Source organism: Aquarana catesbeiana, linkage group LG03 (genome assembly GCF_042186555.1).
Source record: "Aquarana catesbeiana isolate 2022-GZ linkage group LG03, ASM4218655v1, whole genome shotgun sequence".
Taxonomy (NCBI): Eukaryota; Metazoa; Chordata; class Amphibia; order Anura; family Ranidae; genus Aquarana; species Aquarana catesbeiana.
This window is the reverse complement of record NC_133326.1, coordinates 539393725-539421723: the sequence shown is the minus strand read 5'-3', so window position 1 is coordinate 539421723 and position 27999 is coordinate 539393725. Positions and strand designations below refer to the sequence as shown.

Sequence of the window (27999 nt, the reverse complement as noted above, 5' to 3'; positions counted from 1 at the left end):
AGGCATGCTTCCTCCAGCGCTGCTTCTGTCACACTGATGGCAGGTATGGGGGGGGGGATCAAGAACCAGTCAGCAGCACCCACCAGTACCCAGAAATACCAGCCAGCAGTATCAAAAAGTACCTAACAGTACCCAGAAGCACCAGTCAGCAGTACCCAAAAGTACCAGCCAGCAGAAACCACAAGCACCACCCAGCAGTACTCACCAGTACCAGCCAGCAGTACCCACCAGAAGGGATGGGCGAACGGTTCGGCCCGAGCATAAGTTCGGGCCGAACTTTGGTTGTTCGGATGTTCTGCGAACACCGAACAATATGGTGTTCAGGGCAAATTCGAAAGCCGCCGGAACACTGTTAAAGTCTATGGGACACTAACATGAAAAATCAAAAGTGGTCATTTTAACCACTTGGTGTCCGCGCTATAGCCGAATGACGGCCACAGCCCGACTTGAATTTCCGGGAGCCCGTCATGGGACGGCCTCCCCTTTGCATGCTCCTGGCGTGCTGTGATCACCGAGTCACTGAGACTCGAGTGATCACAGATCCGAGTAAGGAGTCGATCCCGGCCCCTTACCACGTGATCAGCTGTCAGCCAATGACAGCTGATCATATGATGTAAACAAAAGCTCGGTAATATAATAAAATATAAATAAATTCGATCTTTACATTTTTTTTAACAAATAAAAACCGCAGAGGTGATCAAATACCACCAAAAGAAACTATTTGTAGGAAAAAAAAAATGATAAAAATTTCATTTGGGTAGTGTTGTATTACCACGCAATTGTCATTCAAAGTGCATCAGCGCTGAAAGCTGGAAAATGGTCTGGACAGGAGGGGGGCTTAAGTGCCCAGTAAGCAAGTGGTTAAAGGCTTATATGCAAGTTATTGTCATAAAAAGTGTTTGGGGATCTGGGTCCTGCCCCAGGGGATCTGGGTCCTGCCCCAGGGGACATGTATCAATGCAAAACTTTTTTTGAAAAACTGACATATTTTCGGGAGCAGTGATTTTTTTAATGCTTGAAGTGAAACAATAAAAATGAAACATTCCTTTAAATATCGTGCCTGGGGGGTGTCTATAGTATGCCTATAAAGTGGAGCATTTTTCCCCTTTAGAACAGTACCACAGCAAAATGACATTTCTAAAGGAAAAATTGTCATTTAAAACTGATCGTGGCTGTAATGAATTGTCGGGTCTCAGCAATATCAATAAAACTCATTAAAAAAACAAAAAAAAAAACGCATGAGATCCCCCCCCCCCTCAGTCCATTACCAGGCCCTTTGCGTGGGGGTCCCCCTAAAATCCACACCAGGCCCTTTGGGTCTGATATGGAAATTAAGGGAAACCCTGTGCCAAAAAAAAAAAAAAAAAAAAAAAAAAAAAAAAAATGGAGTAGGGGTCCCCATTAAAATCCATACCAGACCCTTATCAGAGCATGCAACCTGGCAGGCCGCAGGAAAAGGGGGGGGGGTGAGAGGGCACCCCCCTCCTGAACTGTATCAGGCCACATGCCCTCAACATGGGGAGGGTGCTTTGGGGTAGCCCCCAAAGCACCTTGTCCTCATGCTGATGGGGACAAGGGCCTCATCCCCACAACCCTTGCCCGGTGGTTGTGGGGGTCAACGGGCAGGGGGCTTATTGGAACCTGGAAGCCCCCTTTAACAAGGAGACAACCAGATCCCGGCCCCCCTGTGTAAAATGGTAACGGGGTACAAATGTACCCCCACCATTTCACAAAAAAAAGTGTCAAAATGTTAAAAATGAGAAGACACAGCTTAGGGACAAGTCCCTTATTAAAAAGTAAAAAAATAAAAAATGTCCCACAATGCCCATTCATCTTCTTATATCTCTCCGCTGACGGACCGAAAAAGAAAAAAAAAATCCGCCACAGATCCATGGGAGGCTCCCGCTGTGCGACGCATCATCGCCTTTGACAGTTATATAACTGAGGGCGGCCCACCCTGTGACGTACCCGGGTGACCCCGCCCCCTCTGACGCCATGGTGACTTCCCTGTGGCATCAGAGGGGGGGCGGGGCCACCCGGTTACATAAATGGTCGACAACCAGGATTATTATGTATCATTATGTTTCTGTTAAAGGAATGTGTTTTATTGGTTATATGTTAATAAATGGCTGCTATGGTAAATTTTCAATGTTGATCAGCTTACTGTTAAAGTGGTTCTAAAGCCTTAAGTTTTTTCACCTTAATGCATTCTATGCATTAAGGTGAAAAATCTTCTGTGCTGCAGCTTCCTCCAGACCACCCCTATTTCTTACTTGAGCTCTATCTGATCCAGTGATGTGCACAAGTGCAGCGGGCTCCAGAAACGGATTCTTCATTGGACAGATTAATAGTCGATCAAATCCCATGACATGGGAGCGATTCCCGCTGTCTGTCAATAGGGAGCGAGCATGCATGCCCCCATGGAAAGTGGCTTTTCTTGGGGGCACCTGGCGAAGAAGAGGGGCCTGCAGCACCAGCAGGGACCCCAGAAGAAGAGGATAGGGGCTGCTCTGTGCAAAAGCATTGCACAGAGCAGGTAAGTATAACATGTTTGTTATTTTAACCGCTTGCCAACCAGCCGCCGCAGTTATACTGCTGGCTGCAACCTCTGATTCCTGACATACTGCTGCTGTCTTCTACTGGAGAATGATTGCCGAGCCACTGCATCTCCACACACAGTGGCCAACTGTCTTTAGACAGAAAAAAAAAAAAAAAAAAAAAAAGAAGCCACACAACACCACACAAACACACAGCTTGCAACTACCAAACCTTAAGGCTCAATTACACTAAGGACTGCTGCTCCTCTGAAAAGCAATACACTCTCTGATCGCTTTACATTGACAGCCAATGAGGAGGCGATATGTTGTCTCCTCACCACGTGTTTTAACCCCTGAACTCCAAGCTGCCACACTGCAACCATGTACATTGCATGCGGTTGCAGCACGGTCCTATTCACGTGAATGGATCAAGTCAGCAGGCATTAGTGCCCATTAGATGGAATGTGTACACCTCCAGCCACTGCAGCTTAGGGGGAGATTGGGGAGCATTAAAAAAAAACAAACAAAAAAACAGCTCAGCCGCTTGTGTAAAACAAACCCTAAATGTGGTGGCTGCATTTGTATTCTTTTTAGGTTTTCCTCACTTTATTTTCATGTGGTGATCTGTCAGTAACACTTCTTGTCCTAGAAGGTCTCCACTCCACTGGAGGAGCAACAGAGGCATCTTGGTACAGCAGCATTGTCAATCCGGGGAGAGGATAACGTTGGATGCACTAGTAGATTTAGATGGACTCCAGCTAATACTTTCAGCAGTTTTTTTTGTTTTGGGAAAAAGGTTTTATATAAAAACGATAAAAAGATGGCCTATGTAAGCACCTCTGTCAGGCCTCGTTTACTCAATGGTGCATGGTGGTTATTCTGCACACGTTCTGCAAGGGCACACACAAAAACACAAATTTTCTATGTACCCCGTTTACACCGCACATGCTGATTTTTCTGCGCAGGAATCTGTAACATGTATGCAGTTCTCTGCATGGAAAAAAAACTGACATGACATCAACATTGGTGTGAATAGGGCACATAACTGACACGCATAAAAACTGATGTAAAGCTGATGTGAAACTGATGTCTCTGCAAGTGAAATCTGCCCGGTTTTCCCATCTGTTTTCATGCACATATAGTGTGATCTAGCCCTCAATGTTAAGTGGTTTGTCTCAACCTCCAACTGTCACTTTTGCTGGGATCTGTTAAAGGAAGTTGAAAAATATCAGGATCAACAGGTGAAAATAAAAAAGGGAAAACAGCCTAAAAATAGAAACTACTAATGCAGCCACATCTAAGAAATGGCAAGCTACAGTATATTCAATTTTTCTTTTGTGTTGAATACTGCTCTAAAAAAGGTGAATAGTTGAAAATCCTGGTAGGGTCCACAGGGGACAGCAGAAGAAAAGGCCAAGACTTCTATTTTCAAATCTAAATGTTTTACAGGAGCCATGCTGTATTAAAAAAAAAAAAGAAAAAAAAAAAAAAGTGGAACTGCCATTGCTCAGCAAAAACAAACTTCTGTTTGGAGTGGGCTTTGCTAAAATCTAAATGGGAGCTAGATCCAGCATTTTTAGAACACATGGTACAAACAATAAACAAGGACACAAAATCAGACATTGTCAGGATGGTTATTTATTATGCTGTATAATGAAGCAGTCATTGATTGCAATTAAGATCAACACCAAATGATAAAACTTTTTTTCTACATATAAAAATGTCCATAATTACAACAGAAACAATTATAATAAATTAAAAAAACAGCCCATTGCATCACTTCCTAGTACAAAGTACCAACAATTCCAAGTTTTTTTAAACAAAATCATTATGGCTCAAAACCTTCGGAGAGCCTGCATCCTACTTATCAAATATCAGTCACAGTCATGTATGCCAAAAGCTTAAATCCATGTCATGTGACCACTTCCAGCACCGTAACAAGTTTTCGTTACCTTCAATAAAAAGTTCAGTTTCACCCCACAGCCGCCAAAGATGCAAACTGGAAAATTACAGAATAGTCTGAACCTGGCTGGAGGTTCCATAAGCCAACCATACACAGACAAGGACATATGTTGGTTAGCTTTGATCTGTAACAAAATGTACCACTGCGTGGTGTGAGGGCTGAACTGGGTGCAGTTTGGAAGGGTCTATAATAAATTATGCAACCAAACTGTAAACTGCAAAATAAGAAGAAACCTAAGCAAATGCCACAAGGTGAGACAGAAAGCCTTTACTGTGCACCTCTCTGAGCCCGTTTTCACTTTGTTACTGGATTGCCACCCCTCACCTATAAAACAGGTTACTAAGACACTTATTGGACACAGTAAAATTGGTGGGAGGGGTATGGCATGAAAGCAGGGAAGCAAAGCCAGTTTCAGAAGGGTGCACTGAAGGGTTCCCGACTAGCCAAGCAGATGGGTATCAGGCACCCTGCAATTCCTCCTGGGCTGGACTTTTGCTTATAAACCTTTAAAATGGACAATTAAAATGACAAAGAAGGCGAACAAGCAAATTTGAATAAAAATCCTTCCTATGAAAAGCAACAGGTAATTTGGTGCTCCTGAAAAAACACAAGTAAAGAAGTAAAACAAATCGAATACAAAATCATTCTAAAATCTCTGACATAACAGATGGGAAATTAAAGTTTGTGATTTACATAGAGGAAAAAAAAACCCCACAGATATATTCTGCCACAAGGCAGGCAATAAAAAAAGACCGAAAACAGAATTAGCAGCATGAAAAGTTCATTGGTAATGTGTAGAAAGGACCACTTCTGAGGCGGGATCAATCTCCATCCCTTACAAGGAGAAACCGCTGTCCACATGGGACATTCGTTATTGCCCTGGCACCGAATCAGTCAGTATGTAAACTTTGTTTTATGCAGCATTGACACTTCATCTATAGTTCCCGCTCTGCAGAATCTCAGAGAATGACCCTCAGAGCTGCATTTATCTTCCTGTCTCCATTAGAGTGATAATGTGATCAGCAAACTCCTGAATGGCTCCATAGCCGCCTCCGTGCTGGCAGACAAAGCTGTCCGTCATCCTGGCCGCCGTGCAAGCATCAGCAGGGACTCCGCAAGTCCCAGCCAGCTTCAGGCACTCCACGTCAGAATAACTGCAACCTGCAAGTTAGAAAAGATGGAAAGAGATAAATAAATAAGGAGGTCAACTACCTTCATGGGCTGTTGTGTCATGCCATAGAGTTCAGAACAGCCTTGCTGGAGGGATGGAAGCACAAACTACGGTGAAAAAATCTTTACATTGTGGGAGGGGCAGAGCTACAAAACTATTGTGGGGGGGGGGGGAAAGCATTGTGGGAGGAAAGAAGACACAAATTTGGGGTCAAAACAACTGATCAACTTAATGGTATATGAAAATATTTGTCAACTATTTTCATAATCGATTAGTTGGCCAGCACAAAGTATGCATTATCTGTTTACATGTCAGAAAATACAGTGCAGCACACATACAGCTCAGTATACCATTCATACATGTCAGTAAGTGCTTGAGACCTTATGAATGCGATTGTGTGAGGAGCAATGCCTCTTGGGACATGTAGTCCCGGACAGAAGGCAAGGATTTAACCACTTCAGCTCTGAAAGGTTTTACCCCCTTCATGACCAGGCCATTTTTTGTTATGAGGCACTGCGCTACTTTAACTGACAATTGCACGGCCCTGCAATACTATTCCCAAACAAAATGTAAATATTTTTTTCACACAAATAGAGCTTGGTTTTGGTGGCATTTGATCACCACTGGGTTTTTTATTATATAAAAACAAAACAAAAAAAAAGACCAAAAAAAACAACACACACACACGACTATTTTTAACTTTTGGTTATAAAACATAACATGCTGGCTTAGGGGCACTCAAAGGAGGGAGGGGCCAGGAGCAGCAAAGAGGGAGCCGAGAAGAGGAAGATCTGGGCTGCTCTGTGCAAAACCAACTGCACAGAGGTGGTAAGTAAGTATAACATGTTTGTTATTTTATTTTTTTTTTTTTTTTTAAAACAAGCCTTTACCATCACTTTAAAGTGGTTCTAAAAAGGCATCTCAATGCATTCTATGCATTGAAGTGGATGTAAACCCTCACATATACCCAGTGTAGTGAACAGCCTCAGATGATACACAGATGAAAAGAAATCTCCTTACATAAATTTTAAATGTATATCTGCTGTCTTCAGCTTGCTATATTTTTTAGAAAGTGGAAGGAATGGGCAGAGCCGTGCAGTGAATAGATCAGCTCTCTGATAATCTGTTTATGGCACCCACCCTGACACAAATTTTCAGATGCTTTTATCTCCTGCGCTGGAGAACTTGTCAGAAGTTATGCTGATAACAGTAGAACGGTGCAGCGGAAAGACATGGTACTTAGGGCTTTGGAGAGAGATAAGAATAAAATACTACAGATATGTGCATGAATCAGGTTTACATCCACTTTAAAGGTAAAAAAAAACCTTCTGGGTGCAGCCCCCCCCCCCCCCCAATACTTACCTGAGCCCCATCTAAATTAGCAATGTGCATGAGCACAGTGTCTCTCCCGGGTCTCACAGCAGCAGGAGCCATTAGCTACTGCCGCTGTCAATCACAGCCAGCGAGCCAATGAGAAGAGAGAGCGGAGGGGCGGGGTCAAGGTGCGCTCTGTGTGTGATTGGACAATTCACTCTGGAGCGAGCCTACTTGAGTGCCCCCAAAGCAAGAGGCTTGCTATTGGGGACACTCGGTAGGGGGGAGGAGCAGACAGCACAGGGGGCTCAAATAGAGGATCCAGGCTGCTCTATGCAAAACCATTACACAGAGCAGGTAAGTATAACAGGTTTGTTAAAAAATAAATAAAAAAATATAAATTATAAATATAAAGTGGGGGACATCAGAAGAGGAGAATCAGGGCTGCTCTGTACCAGATTTAACCTCTAACAGTGTAAATATTTATTGGATGTTATTCTCAAACTTGGAATATATAATTTTGTTCCCTAACCATATAGCTGGTTATTTAGATTTAGCACTGCATATATAGATATTCAAGAATACATTTGAGGTTTTTATCCGATCAAAACAATAAATTGGCAAACTAATAGATTATGAAAATAATCGTTAGTTGCAGCCCTACACAAATTGCCCTTTTTTATTTATTTTTGTATCTATTTGAGGAAAGTGTCCAAACCGTTTTTTTTTTAAGCAATCTTCTATGTCCTTGGTGAACAACCTGCAGCTGTTTGGCACTTTGTGTGGTCCCCAGGGCCCATGCTGACACCAATCTGTGTTGCTCTGTTATAGTAATGATTTCTAGTAGTCTCTTCTAATATGTCTCCAGTCTATGACGGTCATTTGAAGCATGTGCTCAATCTCCAACAACTCCTATAGCAAACGACTTCATATTATCATAGCGCCGAACAAAAATAACCCATTTCTCAAGTGCACAATAATGCTCTCTTTTTAATGGGTAAAGACTGGGACTATGATAAATAGACAAACCTGCCTTCAGCTTCTTTCAGCAGTAAGAAGAATGGAGATACAAACCACTGAAGAGAAATGTCACCACTGTAGGAGGGGCAGAGACAAATTGTGAAAAATTTGCACCCTAGTGAGAGGAGTAGATTCAAACTACTTTGCGGGAATTTTAGCAGGAGATTCCATCTCTCCATCTATATCTACATAGACACACACACACACACACACAGAGCAGGTGGCTGAAATAACCCACTGGGTACTACTGGGTCTGACTATCCATTCTAGCAGTGTTCATATTATGGGAACGCTATGCAGGAAGCCTCCGCCTAGGGCGATAAGCAGCAATGGCTGAGACAACAGCCAGAAGAACAGATAAAGAGGCTGTAGGAAGCCACCTGATGTCAAACACAGTTCTGTGTAAAGCATGCATCGTCCAAAAGGTAAAGGCAAAACCATGCAGTTTTGGGAGGAAGGATACTTACCCATATAGGCTACCTGGCTCCAGGAAGAGAGGCCCAACTTGCCCATCCATTTCTCCACAACCTCCTTTTTATTTGACACGTTTCCTTCAATCAAACATGGCAGATTCAGATTGGACACCAACACTGGACTGATGTCTCGCTCGGAGAGGAGACGGACCTGAATGAATCCGAGAGACGATTTATAACTCAGTTTTCACATTTACACCCTCCTTCTTTCACCTAGCCATTCTATCTGTTATAAGCTACAAGTAAAAGATTTGACAGGAGCCACCAAAACACATTATCTAATATACTCAGCCAACCACACAATAATCCAGCAAGAAGGAAACACGTGTCCACTCAATCTGGAATGTAATTTTAAATGCATTTAAGGCCAAAAAAAAAAAACAAACACACACAACACACACCTTGAAATATAAATATGAAACCTGATGATCTGTCAGAAATCAAGCAAGCTCCTAACTTTCTATAGTAAGCTGGCAACTCTCTCAAGCAGTGATGTCAGTTGTCCCCCAGTGGACTTCAATACACCTCCCATCCACTTACAGGTGATACTCTAAAAATTAGAATATCGTGCAAAAGTTCATTTATTTCACTAATGCAACTTAAAAAGGTGAAATGAATATATGAGATAGACTCATTACATGGAAAGCAAGATAGTTGATCTCAATTATGACAAATCAGGGCTTGATTATGAAAACCCCAAATCCACAATCTCAGAAAATTTGAATATTGTGAAAAGGTGCAATATTCTAGGCTCAGTGTCCGACTCTAATCAGCTAATTAAGCCATAACACCTGCAAAGGGTTCCTGAGCCTTTAAATGGTCTTTCAGTGTGGTTCAATAGGAATCGCAATCATGGGAAAGACCGCTGACCTGACAGTTGTGCAGAAAAAAATCATTGACACCCTCCATAAGGAGGGAAAGCCTCAAAAGGTAATTGCAAAAGAAGTTGGATGTTCCCAAAGTGCTGTATCAAATTAATAGAAAGTTATGTGGAAGGAAAAAGTGTGGGAAAAAAAGGTGCACAAGCAGCAGGGATGACCGCAGCCTGGAGAGGAGTGTCAGGAAAAGGCCATTCAAAAGTGTTGGGGACTTTCACAAGAAGTGGACTGAGGCTGGAGTCAGTGCATAAAGAGCCACCACACACATACGGATCCTGGACATGGGCTTCAAATGTCGTATTCCTCTTGTCAAGCCACTCCTGAACAACAAACGTTAGAAGCGTCTTACCTGGGCTAAAGAAAAACAAACAGACCTGGTCTGTTGCTCAGTGGTCCAAAGTCCTCTTTTCCGATGAGAGCAAATTTTGCATCTCATTTGGAAAACAAGGACCCAGAGTATGGAGGAAGAATGAAGAGGCACACACTGCAAGATGCTTGAAGTCCAGTGTAAAGTTTCCACAGTCTGTGTTGATTTGGGGAGCCATGTCATCTGCTGGTGTTGGTCCACTGTGCTTCATTAAGTCCAGGGTCAACGCAGCCATCTACCAGAAGATTTTGGAGCACTTCATGCTTTCACAGACGAGCTCTATGGGGATGCTGACTTCATTTGCCAGCAAGATTTGGCACCTGCCCACACTGCCAAAAGCATCAGAACTTGGTTCAATGACAGTGGGATTACTGTGCTTGATTGGCAAGCAAACTCGCCTGACCTGAACCCCATAGAGAATCTATGGGGCATTGCCAAGAGAAAGATGAGAGACATGAGACCAAACAATGCAGAAGAGCTGAAGGCCGCTATTGAAGCATCCTGGTCTTCCATAACACCTCAGCAGTGCCACAGGCTGATAGCTTACATGCCACTCCACATTGAGGCAGTAATTGCTGCAAAAGGGGCCCAAACAAGTACTGAGTACATATGCATGCTTATACTTTTCACAGGTCCGATATTGTTCTATGTGCAATCCTTGTTTTATTGATTGCATGTAATAGTCTAATTTTCTGAGATTGTGGATTTGGGGTTTTTATGAGCTGTAAGCCATAATCACAATTATGACAAATCACGGCTTAGACTCATTACATGCGAAGCAAGATAGTTCATCTCATATTTTAGTTTCACCTTTTAAAATGGAGGTCCGCTGAAAAAAAAAAAAATATTAAAAGCCAGCAGCTACAAATACTGCAGCTGCTGACTTGTAATATATGGACACTTACCTGTTCAGGGCACCCGCAATGTCGGCAGCCGAAGCCGATCCGTCCTTCGGCTCTCGGCTGCTGTCGCCGCCATCCTCGGTGAGGGAATAGGGAAGTGAAGCCGTGCGGCTTCACTTCCTGGTTCCCTACTGCGCATGCACGAGTCACGCTGCGCGTCCTCTCAGGTGTTCTGTGTGTCACAGAATACAGCGGGGGGAGGACAGGGTAGGCGCTGGAAGTGGCATAGGTCACCGCAAGCACCGTGGTGATCTATGCCAGGAAGTGGGAGCAAATACCTGTATTAGACAGGTATCTGCTCCTTCCTCCCCCCTGAAAGTTCCATTTTTGGGTGGAACTCCACTTTAAGTTGCATTAGTGAAATAAATGAACTTTTGCACGATATTCTAATTTTTCGAGTTTCACCTGTATATCCATAAGCCTTACCTGCTCATAACCCCTCTCCATGAATAAGAGAGCAGCCATTCTGCAGAGAAAACCAGGTAGGGCTGACAACACTGCTTGGGATTTCAGTGCAGCAGAGACAGTGTTGTCAACGCAAACAGGAAGTTAGGGTCCAGATCTGCCTGAGAGAGCCTCTGTTTAGCTTGTTTTAGGAATAAATTGTAGGTCTCACTCAGAATGGGATATAGAATGTGCCTCTAGAATGAGCAAATCCTATCGAATCATTCCAGTGTCAAACTATACTGCATATATTCACTCCAATTGGCTTGGCACCTCCTCTCCCTCCCTTAGGTCTGGCATACCTGCACATCTTTGTCCAGCAACATGCGGATTCCATCGACATCTCGTAGACTATAGGAGATCAATTCATGTTCCTGATTCACATAGACTCGCCCGTCCGTCAGACATCCATCGACATTACACACCAACAGCTTCACCACTGTTGGATTCTTGCCAAAATAGCCATACCTGCAAGACCAAAAGAAGAAAAAAAAAAATACTAAACTGTAGAGTTAAGGATAGGGATAAAACCATTTACCACCATCAGAGGTGCTTACAATGATCAGCTTTTATGTAAAATCTTTCTCCCAAAAAGAAAAAAAAAAAAAAAAAAAAAAAAAAAACAGTTTGCTGTAACTGTTTATAACCCATTAACTCAAGGTATGCTTCAATTTGTTAGTGTATTTAAATCTGCTAGTGCATCCAACACTCCCTCCCCTAGATTGACAATATGGCTGTCCAAAGGTGCACCTTTTTCCTGCAGATCTATTCTGTTTTTGGAGGTACAAGCAGTGCACATGTATTACAGTCAGAAGCACTGCTCTCTCAAGAGAAACTGTGATTGTATACACCAGTGCATATGCATGTCTATTAGCATCAACAGTACAGTCACTCTTATCCTGGTCCCAATGTCAGCCACTTGGTGCTTGTGTGCACAGCGCTGTGATTAATGGAAGATTTCAGAACTTATATGTACCAGTGCTGGGTGGATCTGTATGCAGCATAGCCACCCTCATAAACGAAGTGGCATCACTAGACATTTAATATTTTTACTTTAGCACAGACTGTCTGACAATGATATTACAAAGGTATCTAGATGAACAAGCACACACACACACACACACACACACACACACACACACACACACACGGTATGGAATATTTATGGATTGGGCTTGGTCACATTTTATTTTCACATCCACTTGAGACTGGGTTCACATACGCGTCTGCGGTTTGCAGTCCGAAGAGTTTCTGTTCACCAGGTCAGGTGAAAATTTTCGCCTGAATTCGCACCTGAACCGGACCCAAAAATGCACAGGACCCTTTTCAAAAACAGCATGCGTCCACCCCATACATGTGTGAACTGGCTCTATTGAAAGCCGGTCACAATTACGCATCAGTGTCGCATATATGTGAACCCAGCCTAAAGAAGAATTTCAGGGGTGCATAGTTTTAGTCCAGCTTGGACCAATGTAACTATGCATATACCATACCTGTGAAATCTACAACAGCCTGTCTCAACTTTGTTTTTTTTTTTTAAAAGTACAAGTTCACCTTTAATCTTTTTTTTTTTATTTTTTTTTATTTTTTTATTATAATGGACAGGCAGTTACTGAATGACCGGAAGCTCAATGAACTTCCTAGAACGCTCATCAGCGCCCTGGTAGTTCATTGAGAACTACAAGCCACTGGCCGCAAAGGCTGACGTTAACTGTAGTTCATTGATTCAAAGGGAACCTGTGAATGAATGACGCGGTCTTGTGAGCAGTGCCCCACCTGGCCACGCTCTTTTTGAACTGTGACAGCGGGTGTGGGGAGAAGATCTCCGGCCCGCTGTCACAGGGAGATGGGAGATCGGGGGAAGAGCAGGCAGATGCTGAACATGTTACACCCTAAACTTGTCCTTTAAACACAGAGGAACCCTTAAAGCAACTTTCTCAGGGAACCCCCAATAATTAACAATTAAAAATATTCTCCCTTACTCTGTGCTTCAAGAGTTACACAAACTTTCCAAATTGCACAGCAGCTGCAATGCAATTGCCGCACTACCAAATGAAAAAAAATTTGCAAAACCTATTACAAATAAAATAATCCAAGTGAAAAAAAAAATTAAATGATCAGTTGGTACATAAAATAAATTCTGGCAACATGTGTTATAAAAGTCATGTGATATATCAAATAAAGTTCATTAACCCCTTAGTAATGGAAGGTAAAACAAATGTGAAAGCCTGAACACAATGTTGCAACTTTTGACATGCGTTAGTAAAACTGTACACATCACCACAACTACTTTGTGCATCCAGGTGAATTATACCTTGTTTTTTTTCAGGACAAAATTAGGCTTTTTAATGGTAAATGGTAACAGATATCTCAATTTTTTTTTTTTAAATGTAGCTGTATTGCCATTACCATAAAACTACCACCAAAGAACAACACAAATAAATTCTCCTTCTCCTGACGATCGCAGCGATATAACTTGTGTATGTAATTTATTGTTTGTACACATAGTAGAGCCCCAGACACAATGGTACGCATTTTGCTTTTATCCCACCAAAAAAAAAAAAAAAAAAAAAAAAAAAAAATCCTGACCCTAAGGGCTTGTTCACACTTGCTCAAAATACTGCCGCTTGTCAAATGTGCCTATAGCATTAACGCATGTTAATAGGTGCGTTTGATAAGCATTTAATGAGCGTTAAAAATGCCCCCAAACACCCTATGGTTTTTGGTGCGTTAAAACTGCATCACAAATGCCTATTAACCACTTGCCGACCGCCTAACGCAGATATACTGCGGCAGAATGGCACGGGCAGGCAAAATCACGTACCATCGCGCCCCCCCCCGGTGCCCGAGGTGGTCGGTTTCGTTAGGGGAGCGATGCAGGCTGAGGGGGAGACCACTCATTCGTGGCCACCCCCTCGCGATCGCTCCCAACGAATGAGTTTCTTCCTCTGCTGCTGTATAGTAAGCAGCGTTAGAGGAAATGATGGCATCGCTCCTCGGTTCGGTATTTTCCGTACCGGCGCAGAGGAGAGAAGACATCCAAGTAAGTGCACAACACTACACATCACAGTAAAACACACCAGGCATACTTTACACCCCCCAATCACCCCCCCCCCCCGTGTCAGTGACACCAAGCAGTTTTTTTTTTTTTCTGATTACTGCATTGGTGTCAGTTTGTGACAGTTAGTGTGGTAGGGCAGTTAGTGTTAGCCCCCTTTAGGTCTAGGGTACCCCCCTAACAAAGTTTTAACCCCGTGATCACCCCCCGTCGCCAGTGTCACTAAGCGATCGTTTTTCTGATCACTGTATTAATGTCACTGGTGATGCTAGTTAGGGAGGTAAATATATATAGGTTCGCCGTCAGCTTTTTATAGCGTCAGGGACCCCCCATCTACTACCTAATAAAGGTTTCAACCCCTTGACTGCCCCCTAGTTAACCCTTTCACCAGTGATCACCGTATAACTGTTATGGGTGACGCTGGTTAGTTAATTTTTTATAGTGTCAGGGCGGTGATATAAGTTAGGTTTTAGGGTCAGATAGGGTCTGCGTCGCCCCAGGCAGCGCCAGGTTAGCGCCAGTAGCGCTAACACCCACGCACGCAGCATACACCTCCCTTAGTGGTATAGTATCTGAAAGGATCAATATCTGATCCGATCAGATCTATACTAGCGCCCCCAGCAGTTTAGGGTTCCCAAAAACGCAGTGTTAGCGGGATCAGCCCAGATACCTGCTAGCACCTGCGTTTTGCCCCTCCGCCCGGCCCAGCCCAGCCCACCCAAGTGCAGTATCGATCGATCACTGTCACTTACAAAACACTAAACGCATAACTGCAGCGTTAGCAGAGTCAGGCCTGATCCCTGCGATCACTAACAGTTTTTTTGGTAGCGTTTTGGTGAACTGGCAAGCACCAGCGGCCTAGTACACCCCGGTCGTAGTCAAACCAGCACTGCAGTACCACTTGGTGACGTGGCGAGTCCCATAAGTGCAGTTCAAGCTGGTGAGGTGGCAAGCACAAGTAGTGTCCCGCTGCCACCAAGAAGACAAACACAGGCCCGTCGTGCCCATAGTGCCCTTCCTGCTGCATTTGCCAATCCTAATTGGGAACCCACCGCTTCTGCAGCGCCCGTACTTCCCCCATTCACATCCCCAACTAAATGCAGTCGGCTGCATGAGAGGCATTTTTATGTCCTCCCGAGTACCCCTACCCAACAAACCCCCCCAAAAAAGATGTTGTGTCTGCAGCAAGCGTGGATATAGGCGTGACACCCGCTATTATTGTCCCTCCTGTCCTGACAATCCTGGTCTTTGCATTGGTGAATGTTTTGAACGCTACCATACACTAGTTGAGTATTAGAGTAGGGTACAGCACTGCACAGACTAGGCACACAAACACAGTGTCTCCCAAGATGCCATTGCATTTTGAGAGACCCAGAACCGGTTACAGTTATAAAAGTTAGTTACAAAAAAAAAGTGAAAAAACACTCACAAAAAAAATATATAAAATAAAAAAAACAAAAATAGTTGTCGTTTTATTGTTCTCTCTCTCTATTGTTCTGCTCTTTTTTACTGTATTCTATTCTGCAATGTTTTATCATGTTTGCTTTTCAGGTATGCAATTTTTTATACTTTACTGTTTACTGTGTTTTATTGTTAACCATTTTTTTTGTTTTCAGGTACGCCATTCAGCTGCAGCGCGGATTTATTTATCTTGACAGCAACAGCGTTTGCTCCCACGATACATAAAGCCGTGACTCCAGCGCTGTCGGAGGTGATATATGCTGAAGCATGGGGGCAGCAGGGGCGGAGGTGCGATTTGCTCCTACCTTTTGCGGGAGGATGCCCCCATGCTTCGGCATATATAAATGGTGCATATATGCCCATCATTAGAAGTGGGTGGATGAAGGGGGATATTCTAATGGTGGGCATACCCACCAATCAATCTCTTTTTTTCGTTCAGCCCACAGGCTGCATTTAAAAAAAAAAAAAAAAAAAAAAAAAAAAAAAAAAAAAAAAGAAGAAGAAGGATTACAATATATGCCCAACAAGGACCAGCAACGTACTGGTATGTTGCTGGACTTTGAGTGATTATACCAGAATGATGCCTGCAGGTTTAGGTATCATCTTGGTATCATTCTTTTCAGCCAGCAGTCGGCTTTCATGTAAAAGCAATCCTAGCGGCTAATTAGCCTCTAGACTGCTTTTACAAGCAGTGGGAGGGAATGTCCCCCCTCCCACCATCTTCCATGTTTTTCTCTAGCTCTCCTGTCCCAACAGGGAACCTGTGAATGCAGCCGGTGATTCCGCCAGCTGACCATAGAGCTGATCAGAGACCAGAATGGCTCCAATCATCTCTATGGCCTAAGAAACCGGAAGCTACGAGCATTTCATGACTTAGATTTCGCCGGATGTAAACAGCGCCATTGGGAAATTGGGAAAGCATTTTATCACACTGATCTTGGTGTGGTCAGATGCTTTGAGGGCAGAGGAGAGATCTAGGGTCTAATAGACCCCCTTTTTTTTTTTTTTTTTTTTTTTGAAAAAAAATAAGTACCTTTCACTACCTATTGCTATCATAGGGGATATTTACATTCCCTGACATAACAATAAAAATGATAAAAAAAAAAAAAAAAAAAAAAAAAAAAAGAAAAGGAACAGTTTAAAAATAAGATAAAAAAGCAAAAAAAATAATAAAGAAAAAAAAAAAAAAAAAAGCACCCGTCCCCCCCCCTGCTCTCGCGCAAAGGCGAACACAAGCATTGGTCTGGCGTCAAATGTAAACAGCAATTGCACCATGCATGTGAGGTACCACCGCGAAGGTCAGATCGAGGGTTTTAGCAGTAGGCCTCCTCTGTAAATCTAAAGTGGTAACCTGTAAAGGCTTTTAAAAATGTATGTAGTTTGTCGCCACTGCACGTTTGTGCACAATTTTAAAGCATGTCATGTTTGGTATCCATGTACTCGGCCTAAGATCATCGTTTTTATGTCATCAAACATTTGGGCAATATAGTGTGTTTTAGTGCATTCAAATTAAAAAAAGTGTGTTTTTTCCCAAAAAAATGCGTTTGAAAAATCGCTGCGCAAATACTGTGTGAAAAAAAAAAAAATGACACACCCACCATTTTAATCTGTAGGGCCTTTGCTTTAAAAAAAATATATAATGTTTGGGGGATCAAAGTAATTTTCACGCAAAAAAAAAAAATTTTCATGTAAACAAATAGTGTCAGAAAGGGCTTTGTCTTCAAGTGGTTAGAAAAGTGGGTGATGTGTGACATAAGCTTCTAAATGTTGTGCATAAAATGCCAGGACAGCTCAAACACCCCCCCAAATGACCCCATTTTGGAAAGTAGACACCCCAAGCTATTTGCTGAGAGGCATGTCGAGTCCATGGAATATTTTATATTGTGACACAAGTTGCGGGAAAAAGACAAATTATTATTATTATTTATTTTTATTTTTTTTTTTGCACAAAGTTGTCACTAAATTATATATTGCTCAAACATGCCATGGGAATATGTGAAATTACACCTCAAAATACATTCTGCTGCTTCTCCTGAGTACCGGGATACTACATGTGTGGGACTTTTTGGGAGCCTAGCCGCATACGGGACCCCAAAAACCAAGCACCGCCTTCAGGGTTTCTAAGGGTGTAAATTTTTGATTTCACTCCTCACTGCCTATCACAGTTTTGGAGGCCATGGAATGCCCAGATGGCACAAACCTCCCCCAAATTACCCCATTTTGGAAAGTAGACACCCCAAGCTATTTGCTGAGAGGTATGGTGAGTGAGTATTTTGCAGACCTCGCTTTTTGTCAAAGTTTTGAAAATTGAAAGAAAAAAAAAAAAATACATTTTTCTTTTCTTTCTTCATTTTGAAAAACAAATGAGAGCTGCAAAATACTCACCATGGCTCTCAGCAAATAGCTTGGGGTGTCTACTTTCCAAAATGGGGTCATTTGGGGGGTTTGTGCCAACTTGGCATTTTATGGCCTTGGAAACTGTAATAGGTAGTGAAGAGTGAAATCAAAAATTTATGCCCTTAGAAATCCTGAAAGCGGTGCTTGGTTTTCGGGGCCCCGTACGCGGCTAGGCCTCCAAAATGTCCCACACATGTGGTATCCCCATACTCAGGAGAAGCAGCAGAATGTATTTTGGGGTGCAATTCCACATATGCCCATGGCCTGTGTGAGCAATATATCATTTAGTGACAACTTTTAAAAAAAATTTTTTTGTCATTCAATCACCAGGGACAAACAAAAATTATATTCAATGGGCTCAACATGCCTCTCAGCAATATCCTTGGGGTGTCTACTTTCCAAAATGGCGTCATTTGGGGGGGGGGGGGGGGGGGGGGTTGTACTGCCCTGCCATTTTGGCACCTCAAGAAATGAGATAGGCAGTCATAAACTAAAGGCTGTGTAAATTCCAGAAAAATGTACCCTAGTTTGTAGATGCTATAACTTTTGCGCAAACCAATAAATATACGCTTATTGACATTTTTTTTACCAAAAGACATGTGGCTGAATACATTTTGGACTAAATGTATGACTATAATTGAGTTTATTGGATTTTTTTTTTTATAACAAAAAGTAGAAAATATTGTTTTTTTTTCAAAATTTTCAGTCTTTTTCCGTTTATAGCGCAAAAAAAAAAAAAAAAAAAAACCAGCAGAGGTGATCAAATACCATCAAAAAGCTGAGTTAGACTTACCGGTAACTCCTTTTCTGAGAGTCTTCCAGGACAGCCCATGAGACCTTGGGCTCCTCCTACCAGGACAGGAAACACGTCACCCCCACCAGATAAAAGGGCGGTCCTCCAGGCCCATGTCAGTATTCTCAAGAACCGTAGGACCCTGCAAAACATATGCATAATACACATAACTTCAGACAATACCGGGTGGGAATCCGGCTGTCCTGGAAGACTCTCAGAAAAGGAGTTACCGGTAAGTCTAACTCAGCTTTTCTCCAAGCGTCTTCCAGGACAGCCCATGAGACGATGAGCCAGAACTTACCAGTCTAGGGAGAGACAACTGCCTGAAGGACCTTACGACCAAACGCCTGCTCCTGAGCTGATAGGAGATCCAGGCGATAATGTTTAATGAAGGTCGAGTAACTGGACCAAGTGGCAGCCCTGCAAATTTGTTCCGGTGAGGCACCAGCCCTCTCAGCCCAAGACGTAGACAAGGCTCTAGTTGAGTGCGCAGTAACAAAAGGTGTAGGGACCTCCCTAATTTTGTAAGCTTCCAAGATGGCTTGCTTTATCCATCTAGCCAATGTGGCTTTAGATGCACTATTCCCCTTGTGAACTCCAGAAAAGAGGACAAACAAGGCATCAGTTTTCCTAAAGGTCTTCGTGACCTCAAGATAGACCAAGAGAATCCTTCTTACATCTAGAAAACTAAATTTTCTTTCTAAGTCGCCCTGTGGCGAACTACAAAAGGTTGGCAATACACTGTTCTGAGATCGGTGGAATGTACTTGCCACCTTGGGCAAAAAACCTGGATCGGTTCGTAACACAACTCGTTACTCAAAAATCGTGAGAAAGGGCTCCCTAACTGATAGGGCCTGCAACTCACTTACCCTATGAGCTGAGGTAACAGCTATAAGGAACACAGTTTTTAATGTAAGTAACTTAACTGACATACTTTCCAGAGGTTCAAACGGAAATTCTACCAGAGTTTGAAGTACTAGGGACAGATCCCACGTTGGACAACTTCTCACTACTACTGGTCTGGCCCTAGAGATAGATTTGAAAAATCTGGCTATAGTGGGATTTTCCAGGAGAGAAAACTGGAGGAACACACTAATAGCTGCCGCCTGTACCTTTAAGGTACTAACAGAAAGACCTTTGTCGACACCCTCTTGGAAAAATTCCAAAATAGACGGAATATCATGAGCTAATCTATCATTTTCAGATAACCATGAGTTAAACCTTTTCCAAACTTTGGAATATATGGCTCTAGTAACTGGCTTCCTGCAATTAACGAGAGTCCTGACTACTTTGTCAGAGAACCCTTGGGCGCTCAGTATCTTTTCTTCAGATACCAGGCCGTCAAGTTTAAGGAAACCACCTGAGGGTGTGATACTGGACCCTGCAATAATAGGTCTTCCCTTTCCGGAAGACTCCACGGAGGCTCTGAAACCAGAGACTGTAGCAGGGAAAACCATGGCCTCTTGGGCCAAAACGGGGCAATTAGAATCAGATCTGTCTCTTCCAGCCGAAACTTCCGGAGGACTTCTGGAATCAGCCTGATTGGCGGAAAGGCATAACATAGGCCTGGAGGCCACGGGTTTGCCAGAGCATCGATCCCCAAGGCTTGGTCTGCCGGGTTCATGGAAAAGAATCTCCGTCTTGCGGCTGTTTCGGTTTGCGAACAAATCCGCTACAGGATAACCCCATCTCTTGGTGAGGTCTGCAAAGACTTCGGGATGAAGGGACCAGTTGTCTCGGTCTATCCTGTGACGGCTGAGATAATCTGCCAGGCAATTGTTTTTCCCCTTCAGGTGTACAGCAGAAATGGAGGCTAGATTCCCCTCTGCCCATGAAAGGATCTCCTGGGCAATGGACTGAAGCCTCCGGCTTCTCGTGCCTCCCTGCTTGTTGATATACGCGACTGTCGCTATATTGTCTGACAGGATTTGGAGGTTGTGACCCCTGACCTCCATCTGAAAAGACTGGAGGGCTCTCTGGACTGCAAGCAGCTCTCTTTGATTGGATGAGGCCCTTGCCTCCTCTGGGGACCACTCTCCTTGTGCTACTGCATTGCTGAGGTGGGCCCCCCATCCCCAGGAACTCGCATCCGTGGTAATTCTTCGGGAAAGGGGGAAAGGACCATGGGAGACCTCCTGCTAGGTGCTGACCAGCTGTCCACCACCACAGGCTTCTTTTTATCCTGTCGGGAAGCCAGATCCTTGACTCCAGGGACCTTACGTCCCCGTCCCAGTTTCTTAAAAGAAACCTTTGTAACGGACGCTGACGGAATCTCGCCCATGGTACTGCGGGAAAACATGAGGTCATAAGACCCACTGCCCTCGACACCTGTCTCAGAGAGACCGACTGGTTGGTCTGCAATGTTGACATAGTCTGGAACACTTTGGTAATCTTCTCCTGAGGAAGAAAAACTCTTTGGTTCACGGAGCAAAAATCGTAACCCAGATAAGTTACTTTCTGGGCCGGAATCAAGGACGATTTTTCTTTGTTTATTAGCCAGCCTAGGGACTGTAAGAAGTCCTGTACAGCCTGGAGATCTTCCAACAGCCTTTGGTATGATTTTGCCACTATCAGGAGGTCGTCTAGGTAAGGGATAACCGTTATTGCCTTTAATCTTAGAGGAGCCAGCACTTCCCCCAACACCTTCGTAAAGATGCGTGGGGCTGAGGAAAGACCGAAGGGGAGGGCCTGAAATTGAAAATGTCGGGTCCCCATACCCGTCTTCACTGCTAATCTCAAAAACTTTTGGAAGGCTGGATGGATAGGGATGTGAAGATAAGCATCCCTTAAGTCCAACGTGGCCATAAAGCAGTTTGGGTATAGTAGGTTTTTGATTGTAAAAACCGTCTCCATACGGAAATGCTTGTATCTGATGGACTTGTTTAAGGTCCGGAGATTCAGGATAAGTCGAAACTTTCCTGCCGGCTTTCTGACCACAAATACATGGGAATAGAATCCCTTGCCCCGCTCCGATCGAGGAACAGGAATCAGGACTTTTTGATCTAATAAGTCTCCGATCTGGAGACCCAGAGCCCTCGCTTTCTCCCGATCTTGTGGAGGAAATGTGACCAACAAACGTTCTGGTGGTTGGTGAACAAACTCCAGCCTGTACCCGTTGGTCACTAGGTCCAGGATGAAGGGGCTCAGAGTGACTGCTGCCCACTGTGGGATGAAGGCCCTCAATCTCCCTCCCACCGGGGAACACAAGTCACTGCGGCTTGGCGGGCTGTTGAGGAGGGTTAAATAGCACTCCCCTTTGCCTCTGCCTTTGTGCCCAGTCCAATGCTTTTTCGGCCTGCTGTCCTTTTCTCTAGGACTCTGTTGCCTGTTTTGGCCACGAAAAAATTTTCTGGCTGTCTGAACTCTCTTTCTCTGGAAACGCCTTTTTCTTATCAGCCGTGCGTTCCAGTGCCTCCTGTAGACCTGGGCCAAATAAATGATCGCCAGTTAAAGGAAGGCCACAAAGGCGCAACTTGGAGGCCGAGTCCCCTGACCAGGTCTTAAGCCAAAGGCTTCTCCTGGCCGAGTTCACTAGAGCCGAAGTCCTGGCTGACATTCTTACCGACTCAGCGGAAGAATCTGCCAAAAAACCCACTGCCTGAAATAGGAGAGGAAAAGACTTTAAAATTTGCTCTCTGGAGGTACCTGCTGACAGATGTGACTGAATCTGAGTCAACCAAACCTCCAGATTTCTGGCCACACAAGTGGAAGCCAAAGCTGGTTTCAGGTTTCCAACTGCTGAGTCCCAGGCTCTGTGGAGAAGGATATCCCCCCTCTTGTCCATCGGATCCTTAAGCGTACCCATATCAAACGCCAGGTCCGAGTTTTTTGAAACTTTTGAAAGAGGTGCGTCTAACTTGGGATTCTTATTCCATGGCTGCGCAGTGTCCTCATCAAAAGGAAACCTCCTTTTTAGGTTACTAGAGAAGAATGGTTTTCTCTCAGGATTATCCCATTCCAGTTTAATAGTATCAACCAAAGAACTTTGAACTGGAAACACTCTTGATTTTCTCTTATGTAATCCTTTATACATAAGATCATGTTTGGATAACTGAACCTCTTCCTCTTTTAATTCAAGGGTAGTATAGATAGCCTTTAATAAGTCATCTACATCCTCAACAGATAACTTAAATCTTGAGCCTCGAGTGGATTCTCTATCTCTGGGCTCTGTATCTGACCCTGATTCTTCCAGAGAAGAACGGGTAGATCTGACCTCAGCCTCAGAGTCTTCACTCTCTGCCTGCTGCGGAGTGCTTACTGACGCCTTCAGTGAAGACGGACTCTCTGCTGGAGTCTGGAGCTTGTCAATAAGCGTTCTAAAGGAACTGAAGGTGGACGTAAGCTCATCCCTAACAGAAATAAGCATCTTCTGGCAAGAGGCAACCGGGTCATCCTTTACTAGGCCTTCTATACAGGTGCGACAAACTGCTTTGCTCCATGAGGAGCTCAATTTGTTTGCGCAAACCGCACATTTCCTTTTAAGTGGCTGTGCTTGGGCCTTGTCCTGAGTCTTGGTCTGCAAGACAAAATAAATGACCCACAATGTAATTAAAGCCACACAATCACTCCGTAACACCACGTGCAGGAGGGAGGAAATGTGTCCCCTTACACCCACTACTACAGAGGGGGGAGGGAACACTCACAGGGATAGTAAGGTGGTGACAGAACACCCCAGGCTTACCTGTGAGGTGCTGGTGTTGGGAACTGCATCCGCTGCCTGTGCAGGTACTGCAGGAGGATCCATTCTGCCCCTCTTGGTCATCCACAGCCTGGCTGCTTAACACCAAGAAACACCAGCAGCCAGCGTTTTCTGTTCGCGCCGTTTATGAAGACTGGAACCTCGCCTCCGGCGCCCGATGATGATGTTATATGCCCTGGAAGTAACCCTCTCCAGGCACTTCCTGTGGGCCAGCTTGGAGCGCAATAGCTCCGCCCCCTCGAACGCTGCGGTTTCCTCCATTCCTTGCTCAGATCAGCCAGGCTGTCGGCAGGGAAGGACAACCGAAGCTCAGCTGAGCTAGAGTGCAATGCACTGCGCTAGGGGCACAACCTCACACCGGTCCTGGCCCTCTCCAGGCACTGAGGACAGAGAACAGCAACACAGCCAACCTCCCCAGCGGTGTGCTGCTTCTGGCAGAGGAAGAGGTAAGTGATATGCCCCAGAAAAAAGCCATACAAAGCCCCTGCTTATAAGGCCTATGGGAGCAGGTTCCATGAACATGTTACCCCCCGTCCGGAGGAAACACAAATAACGGACATGGGCCTGGAGGACCGCCCTTTTATCTGGTGGGGGTGACGCGTTTCCTGTCCTGGTAGGAGGAGCCCAAGGTCTCATGGGCTGTCCTGGAAGACGCTTGGAGAAAGAAAGCTCTATTTGTGGGAACAAAAGGACGCAAATTTCGTTTGGGTACAGCATTGCATGACTGCGCAATTAGCAGTTAAAGCGTGACGCAGTGCCAAATTGTAAAAAGTGCTCTTTTCAGGAAGGGGGTAAATCCTTCCGGGGCTGAAGTGGTTAAAGTAGTTGTAAACTCTCCCAGACAACTTTATCCAATGTAAATCAGCATAAAAAACCCTAATGAACACTGCTTGTAGATATCTCCTTACTTGCTTAGTATTGTTGTAATCCTTTTTGTTCTTTAGAATGACTTCACTGAGCATGCCCAGATCTCCCCCGATTTACGGCACACTCTGTGTACTTATCTGTCTATTATCAGATCTTCCTACGGCACAACACTGAAATCCCAGGAGACTGCATAATCACTCAGAGCCTCATACTACACCCCATGTGACATCACATGCAGTGTAAACTTGGGCATTGGACAGGACTACTGCAGCCTTATCAGCTGAAGCTAAGACTGACACAGGCAAACACTAGATATATAAAGAAAAAAAACTGCAGTGAAAATATCAATAGGTAAACAGAAAAAACAAAATCACCGTGCTAACAAAAAAAAAAAAAACCCTAAAGAAGCAGCAGTTCAACTGTGAGATATGCTATAGAGAAAAATATGCATAAAAAAAATCAATGCAAATATAAATATTGGTTGGTGTCATAAAACATCAAGTGTGATAAAGAAATGATAGCAAAGTTCATGAATTCAGAAGTCCAGAGAGTCTTCTATGGAGATGAGAAAAAAAAAAAAAAACACCACCACACAACACACACACCACTTTAGCTTGGCATCAGTTAGGTAGAATTAAAAATAAATTAATTCAAAATGATATCCATCTATATCTCAGGAGACAGTCATTTCATTACCATTTACCACCAAATGAAAACCTAATCTGTTCTACAAAAAACAAGATATAATTCACCTGGATACTACATCCTAAGTAGTTAGAACGTTATGTAAAGTTTTACTAACACATGGCAAAGTTGCAAAACTGTTTTCATAAAACGGACGTTTTACCCTCCATCATGAAGGGGTTAAAGTATGAGTTGCCCATCACCGTGACCTTTTTCCTACTTCACTGGAGGTGAGGCTGTTCCACAAACAGTCAAGAAGTGGCCTACCTGTAGGCTGGCTCCATTTTAGGATATCAAATTCTTTTTACAGTAGTATAAAATGATCACAAATATTGATTTCACCTTTTAACCCTTTGTTCAGCGATGGGCCAGTCGATATCGACATCAATATCCACACTGTGCTCCGGCTTCATTTCATAGTAAGCCAACTTTCCATCCTGAAAATAAGAGGATAAAAACATAGAAGTCACAGGCCAAATGATAATATTTGATCAGGGACACTGCTGCAGTATGAGAATGCCCCCTTCCCCTAATAAATGTTGTGGAAAATTTTATATTAATGTATTATCATAAGAGTCTCCCAGTGTCTGTTCTCTCGCAGACCGCTCTACAGAGCTGACTGGGGCAGACTGACGCTGGTTGAGACCTGTTAGGTAGTGGAAAACTTCCTGGTGTTTGGAGAGAGGTGTCTGCGGAGAGAAGGCATGTCCGCCAGCAAAGTGCCCCTGTGCAATACACAGAACGTACAGGTGACGTACACCTGCAGATAATCTCCCATGCACGAGGCACTCTAGTCATCGTCATTTGGTTGTATTTTGTTGTGTTAAATCCTTATATGGTCATTCACATCCTGTGTTCATTTCCTGTGAGGTCACAAGCTTTGTAAGAGGTGTTTGGCTGTAGGAAAGCCCAACCCTCGAGTTTTGGGACTTCCGGTTATGTTAATAAAGAGCCAGGAGACTGTTCAGCAGGGGGGCTTGCTGGCAGTGTGATGCTGGAGCTGGGAACGTAAGGATGTGTTGTGTCTGTTTGTGGGGAAGGGGCACACACCAAAGGAGGGCTACACCAGAGGATGGCATACGATCAGAAGGTGAGATGCATTTATATCAAACGAAATTGTTATTATTAGAAACAGGAGATTTGGCTGTGTGCTCTGTGTGCAGCCAAATTTCGATAACAAAGAATCTCTTCTCCAGCCATCTGAGTTCAGTATCTCACCTTTCAACCCAAGGGAGAGAAGCATAAACCTATTACAGTAACAGCTCTGCAAGTGAATTGTGAGAAAAGGCTCTGACCTGTAGTAATCCCTTGGTGAGCAACTCTCTGGTTGCAAAATAAAAGGATCCATTCTCATACAGCTCTCCATTCCAGTCCTGGCGGCGGGGGCGACGCGCTGGGACAAAGTTCTCTGCTACTGTTGCCTCTCCTACAAGATATGCAAACACAACATTTTTTTATTTGAGGGAAGCATCCAAACTTGTTTTTGAAGCAATCAGAGAGATATATATATATATATATATATATATATATATATATATATATATATATATATATATATATATATATATATATATATATATATATATATATATATATCTCTCTCTATCTATCTATCTATCTTAGAATCCCTTTCTGGGCAAAAAAAAAAAAAAAAAAGTCCCCGTTATCAAAGCTCTTACATTAAAGTACCCTTTTCTCAGATGCACAATAATGATCTTTTCTTCCAGGTCAAGGGTAAAGACTGGGGCCATGATGAAAGTACAAACACCTCACCTGCCTTCACCTCCTTCCAGCGGAATAAATGATGCCTGACCACAGCAAACACAGAGTCGTAGCCTTGGTTCTTAATCATGTCCACCACCTTGATGAGGTCTGAGGGGTGCAGACACGGAGATGTGGCTTGTATGTTCCCAACTATGTCCACTTCTGTGAAGAAAAACACACTGTATCCCAATAAAGCACCATATAGTGATAAATATATTCTGTTCAACTGCACTAAGGCAGAGGAATGGTTGACAGGTCTCCACGAATCAAAGCAGAGCCCCAGATGAGCCAGAATCAGCAATGGTGAAATGCTTTTAAGTCAGACCCTGTTAAGTCACCTCACCCATTCAGGACAAAGAGACAGAATCTCCTTAAAGTCCACGCTGACCCATTATATACATCTTACCAGTGCTTCCTCACCACTCCACCCAATTACACACTCATTGGTGAAAGTTCAGTGTAAAATGAATGAATGTGTGTTATGTGAAACACGTTCTGGATGACGAACCTGGGTGATGCTGCAGGAACTCCTGTATAGTCTCCAGGGAACTGGTTGTGTCTTTGGACACCTCAGGGCTCCTCCGGTGAACCTTTGCCCCATACTGCTTAGCCACCTTCTCAATCTCATCATGGTCTGTGGACACCCACACACTGCAAGAGAAAAACTCAAATCAGTCATGAGACTATAGTGCTGAAAGATCGCACCATGACACGGATTAATCTGTAAAAGGAACTCATCCATTAGGACAGAGGTAGGGCCGTGGATAAGGGGGTACCATCAGTCCTCCTGTATTGGGTCCAGGCCGGCAAGGGGGCCTAGGCAACTGGGTAAATCTCTCTACAGCTGCTGTAGAGAGCCATACAGGGGGTTCGATTCCAGTAATTGTCCACCACGCCACACTGATCACCCTACGTTTCCCTAGAATGTCCAAGCCCCCCCGTGTGCCCCCCACCCCCGCAGTGCTGCCCGCCTCCCTCCTCTCCATCCCACCGGCAGCTGCAAGCAAACAGTAGGATCCTTCAGGATGGAGAGTGGGGGGGAAGGGTCATGTCACATTTATCAGCCCCTTCCTTTTCTGAATGAAGTGATAAAGTGGAGGTTTTTTTGGGACTTTAAATGAAGCCATGGCCTGGTAAGGTCATGTATTTCCATCCCTGTTGAAGTCAAAAATGAGGAGGAGAGCAAGAGAGTGGGACTTTACATGAA

General features: G+C 43.9%; 1 protein-coding gene across 1 annotated transcript in view; it reads right to left on the bottom strand.

Annotated features, from left to right (window-relative positions):
• Window positions 1-4159: 4159 nt before the first annotated feature.
• Window positions 4160-27999, bottom strand: part of CMAS (cytidine monophosphate N-acetylneuraminic acid synthetase) — a 51763-nt gene continuing 27923 nt past the window's right edge. The window contains exons 2-8 of the mRNA XM_073621432.1: window positions 27301-27443; window positions 26802-26954; window positions 26324-26454; window positions 25371-25465; window positions 11372-11537; window positions 8473-8629; window positions 4160-5661 (exon numbers count right to left, since the gene is read on the bottom strand). Coding sequence (XP_073477533.1) covers window positions 5486-5661; window positions 8473-8629; window positions 11372-11537; window positions 25371-25465; window positions 26324-26454; window positions 26802-26954; window positions 27301-27443 — 1021 coding nt within the window. The 3' untranslated portion in view covers window positions 4160-5485. The remainder of the gene's footprint in view (window positions 5662-8472; window positions 8630-11371; window positions 11538-25370; window positions 25466-26323; window positions 26455-26801; window positions 26955-27300; window positions 27444-27999) is intronic.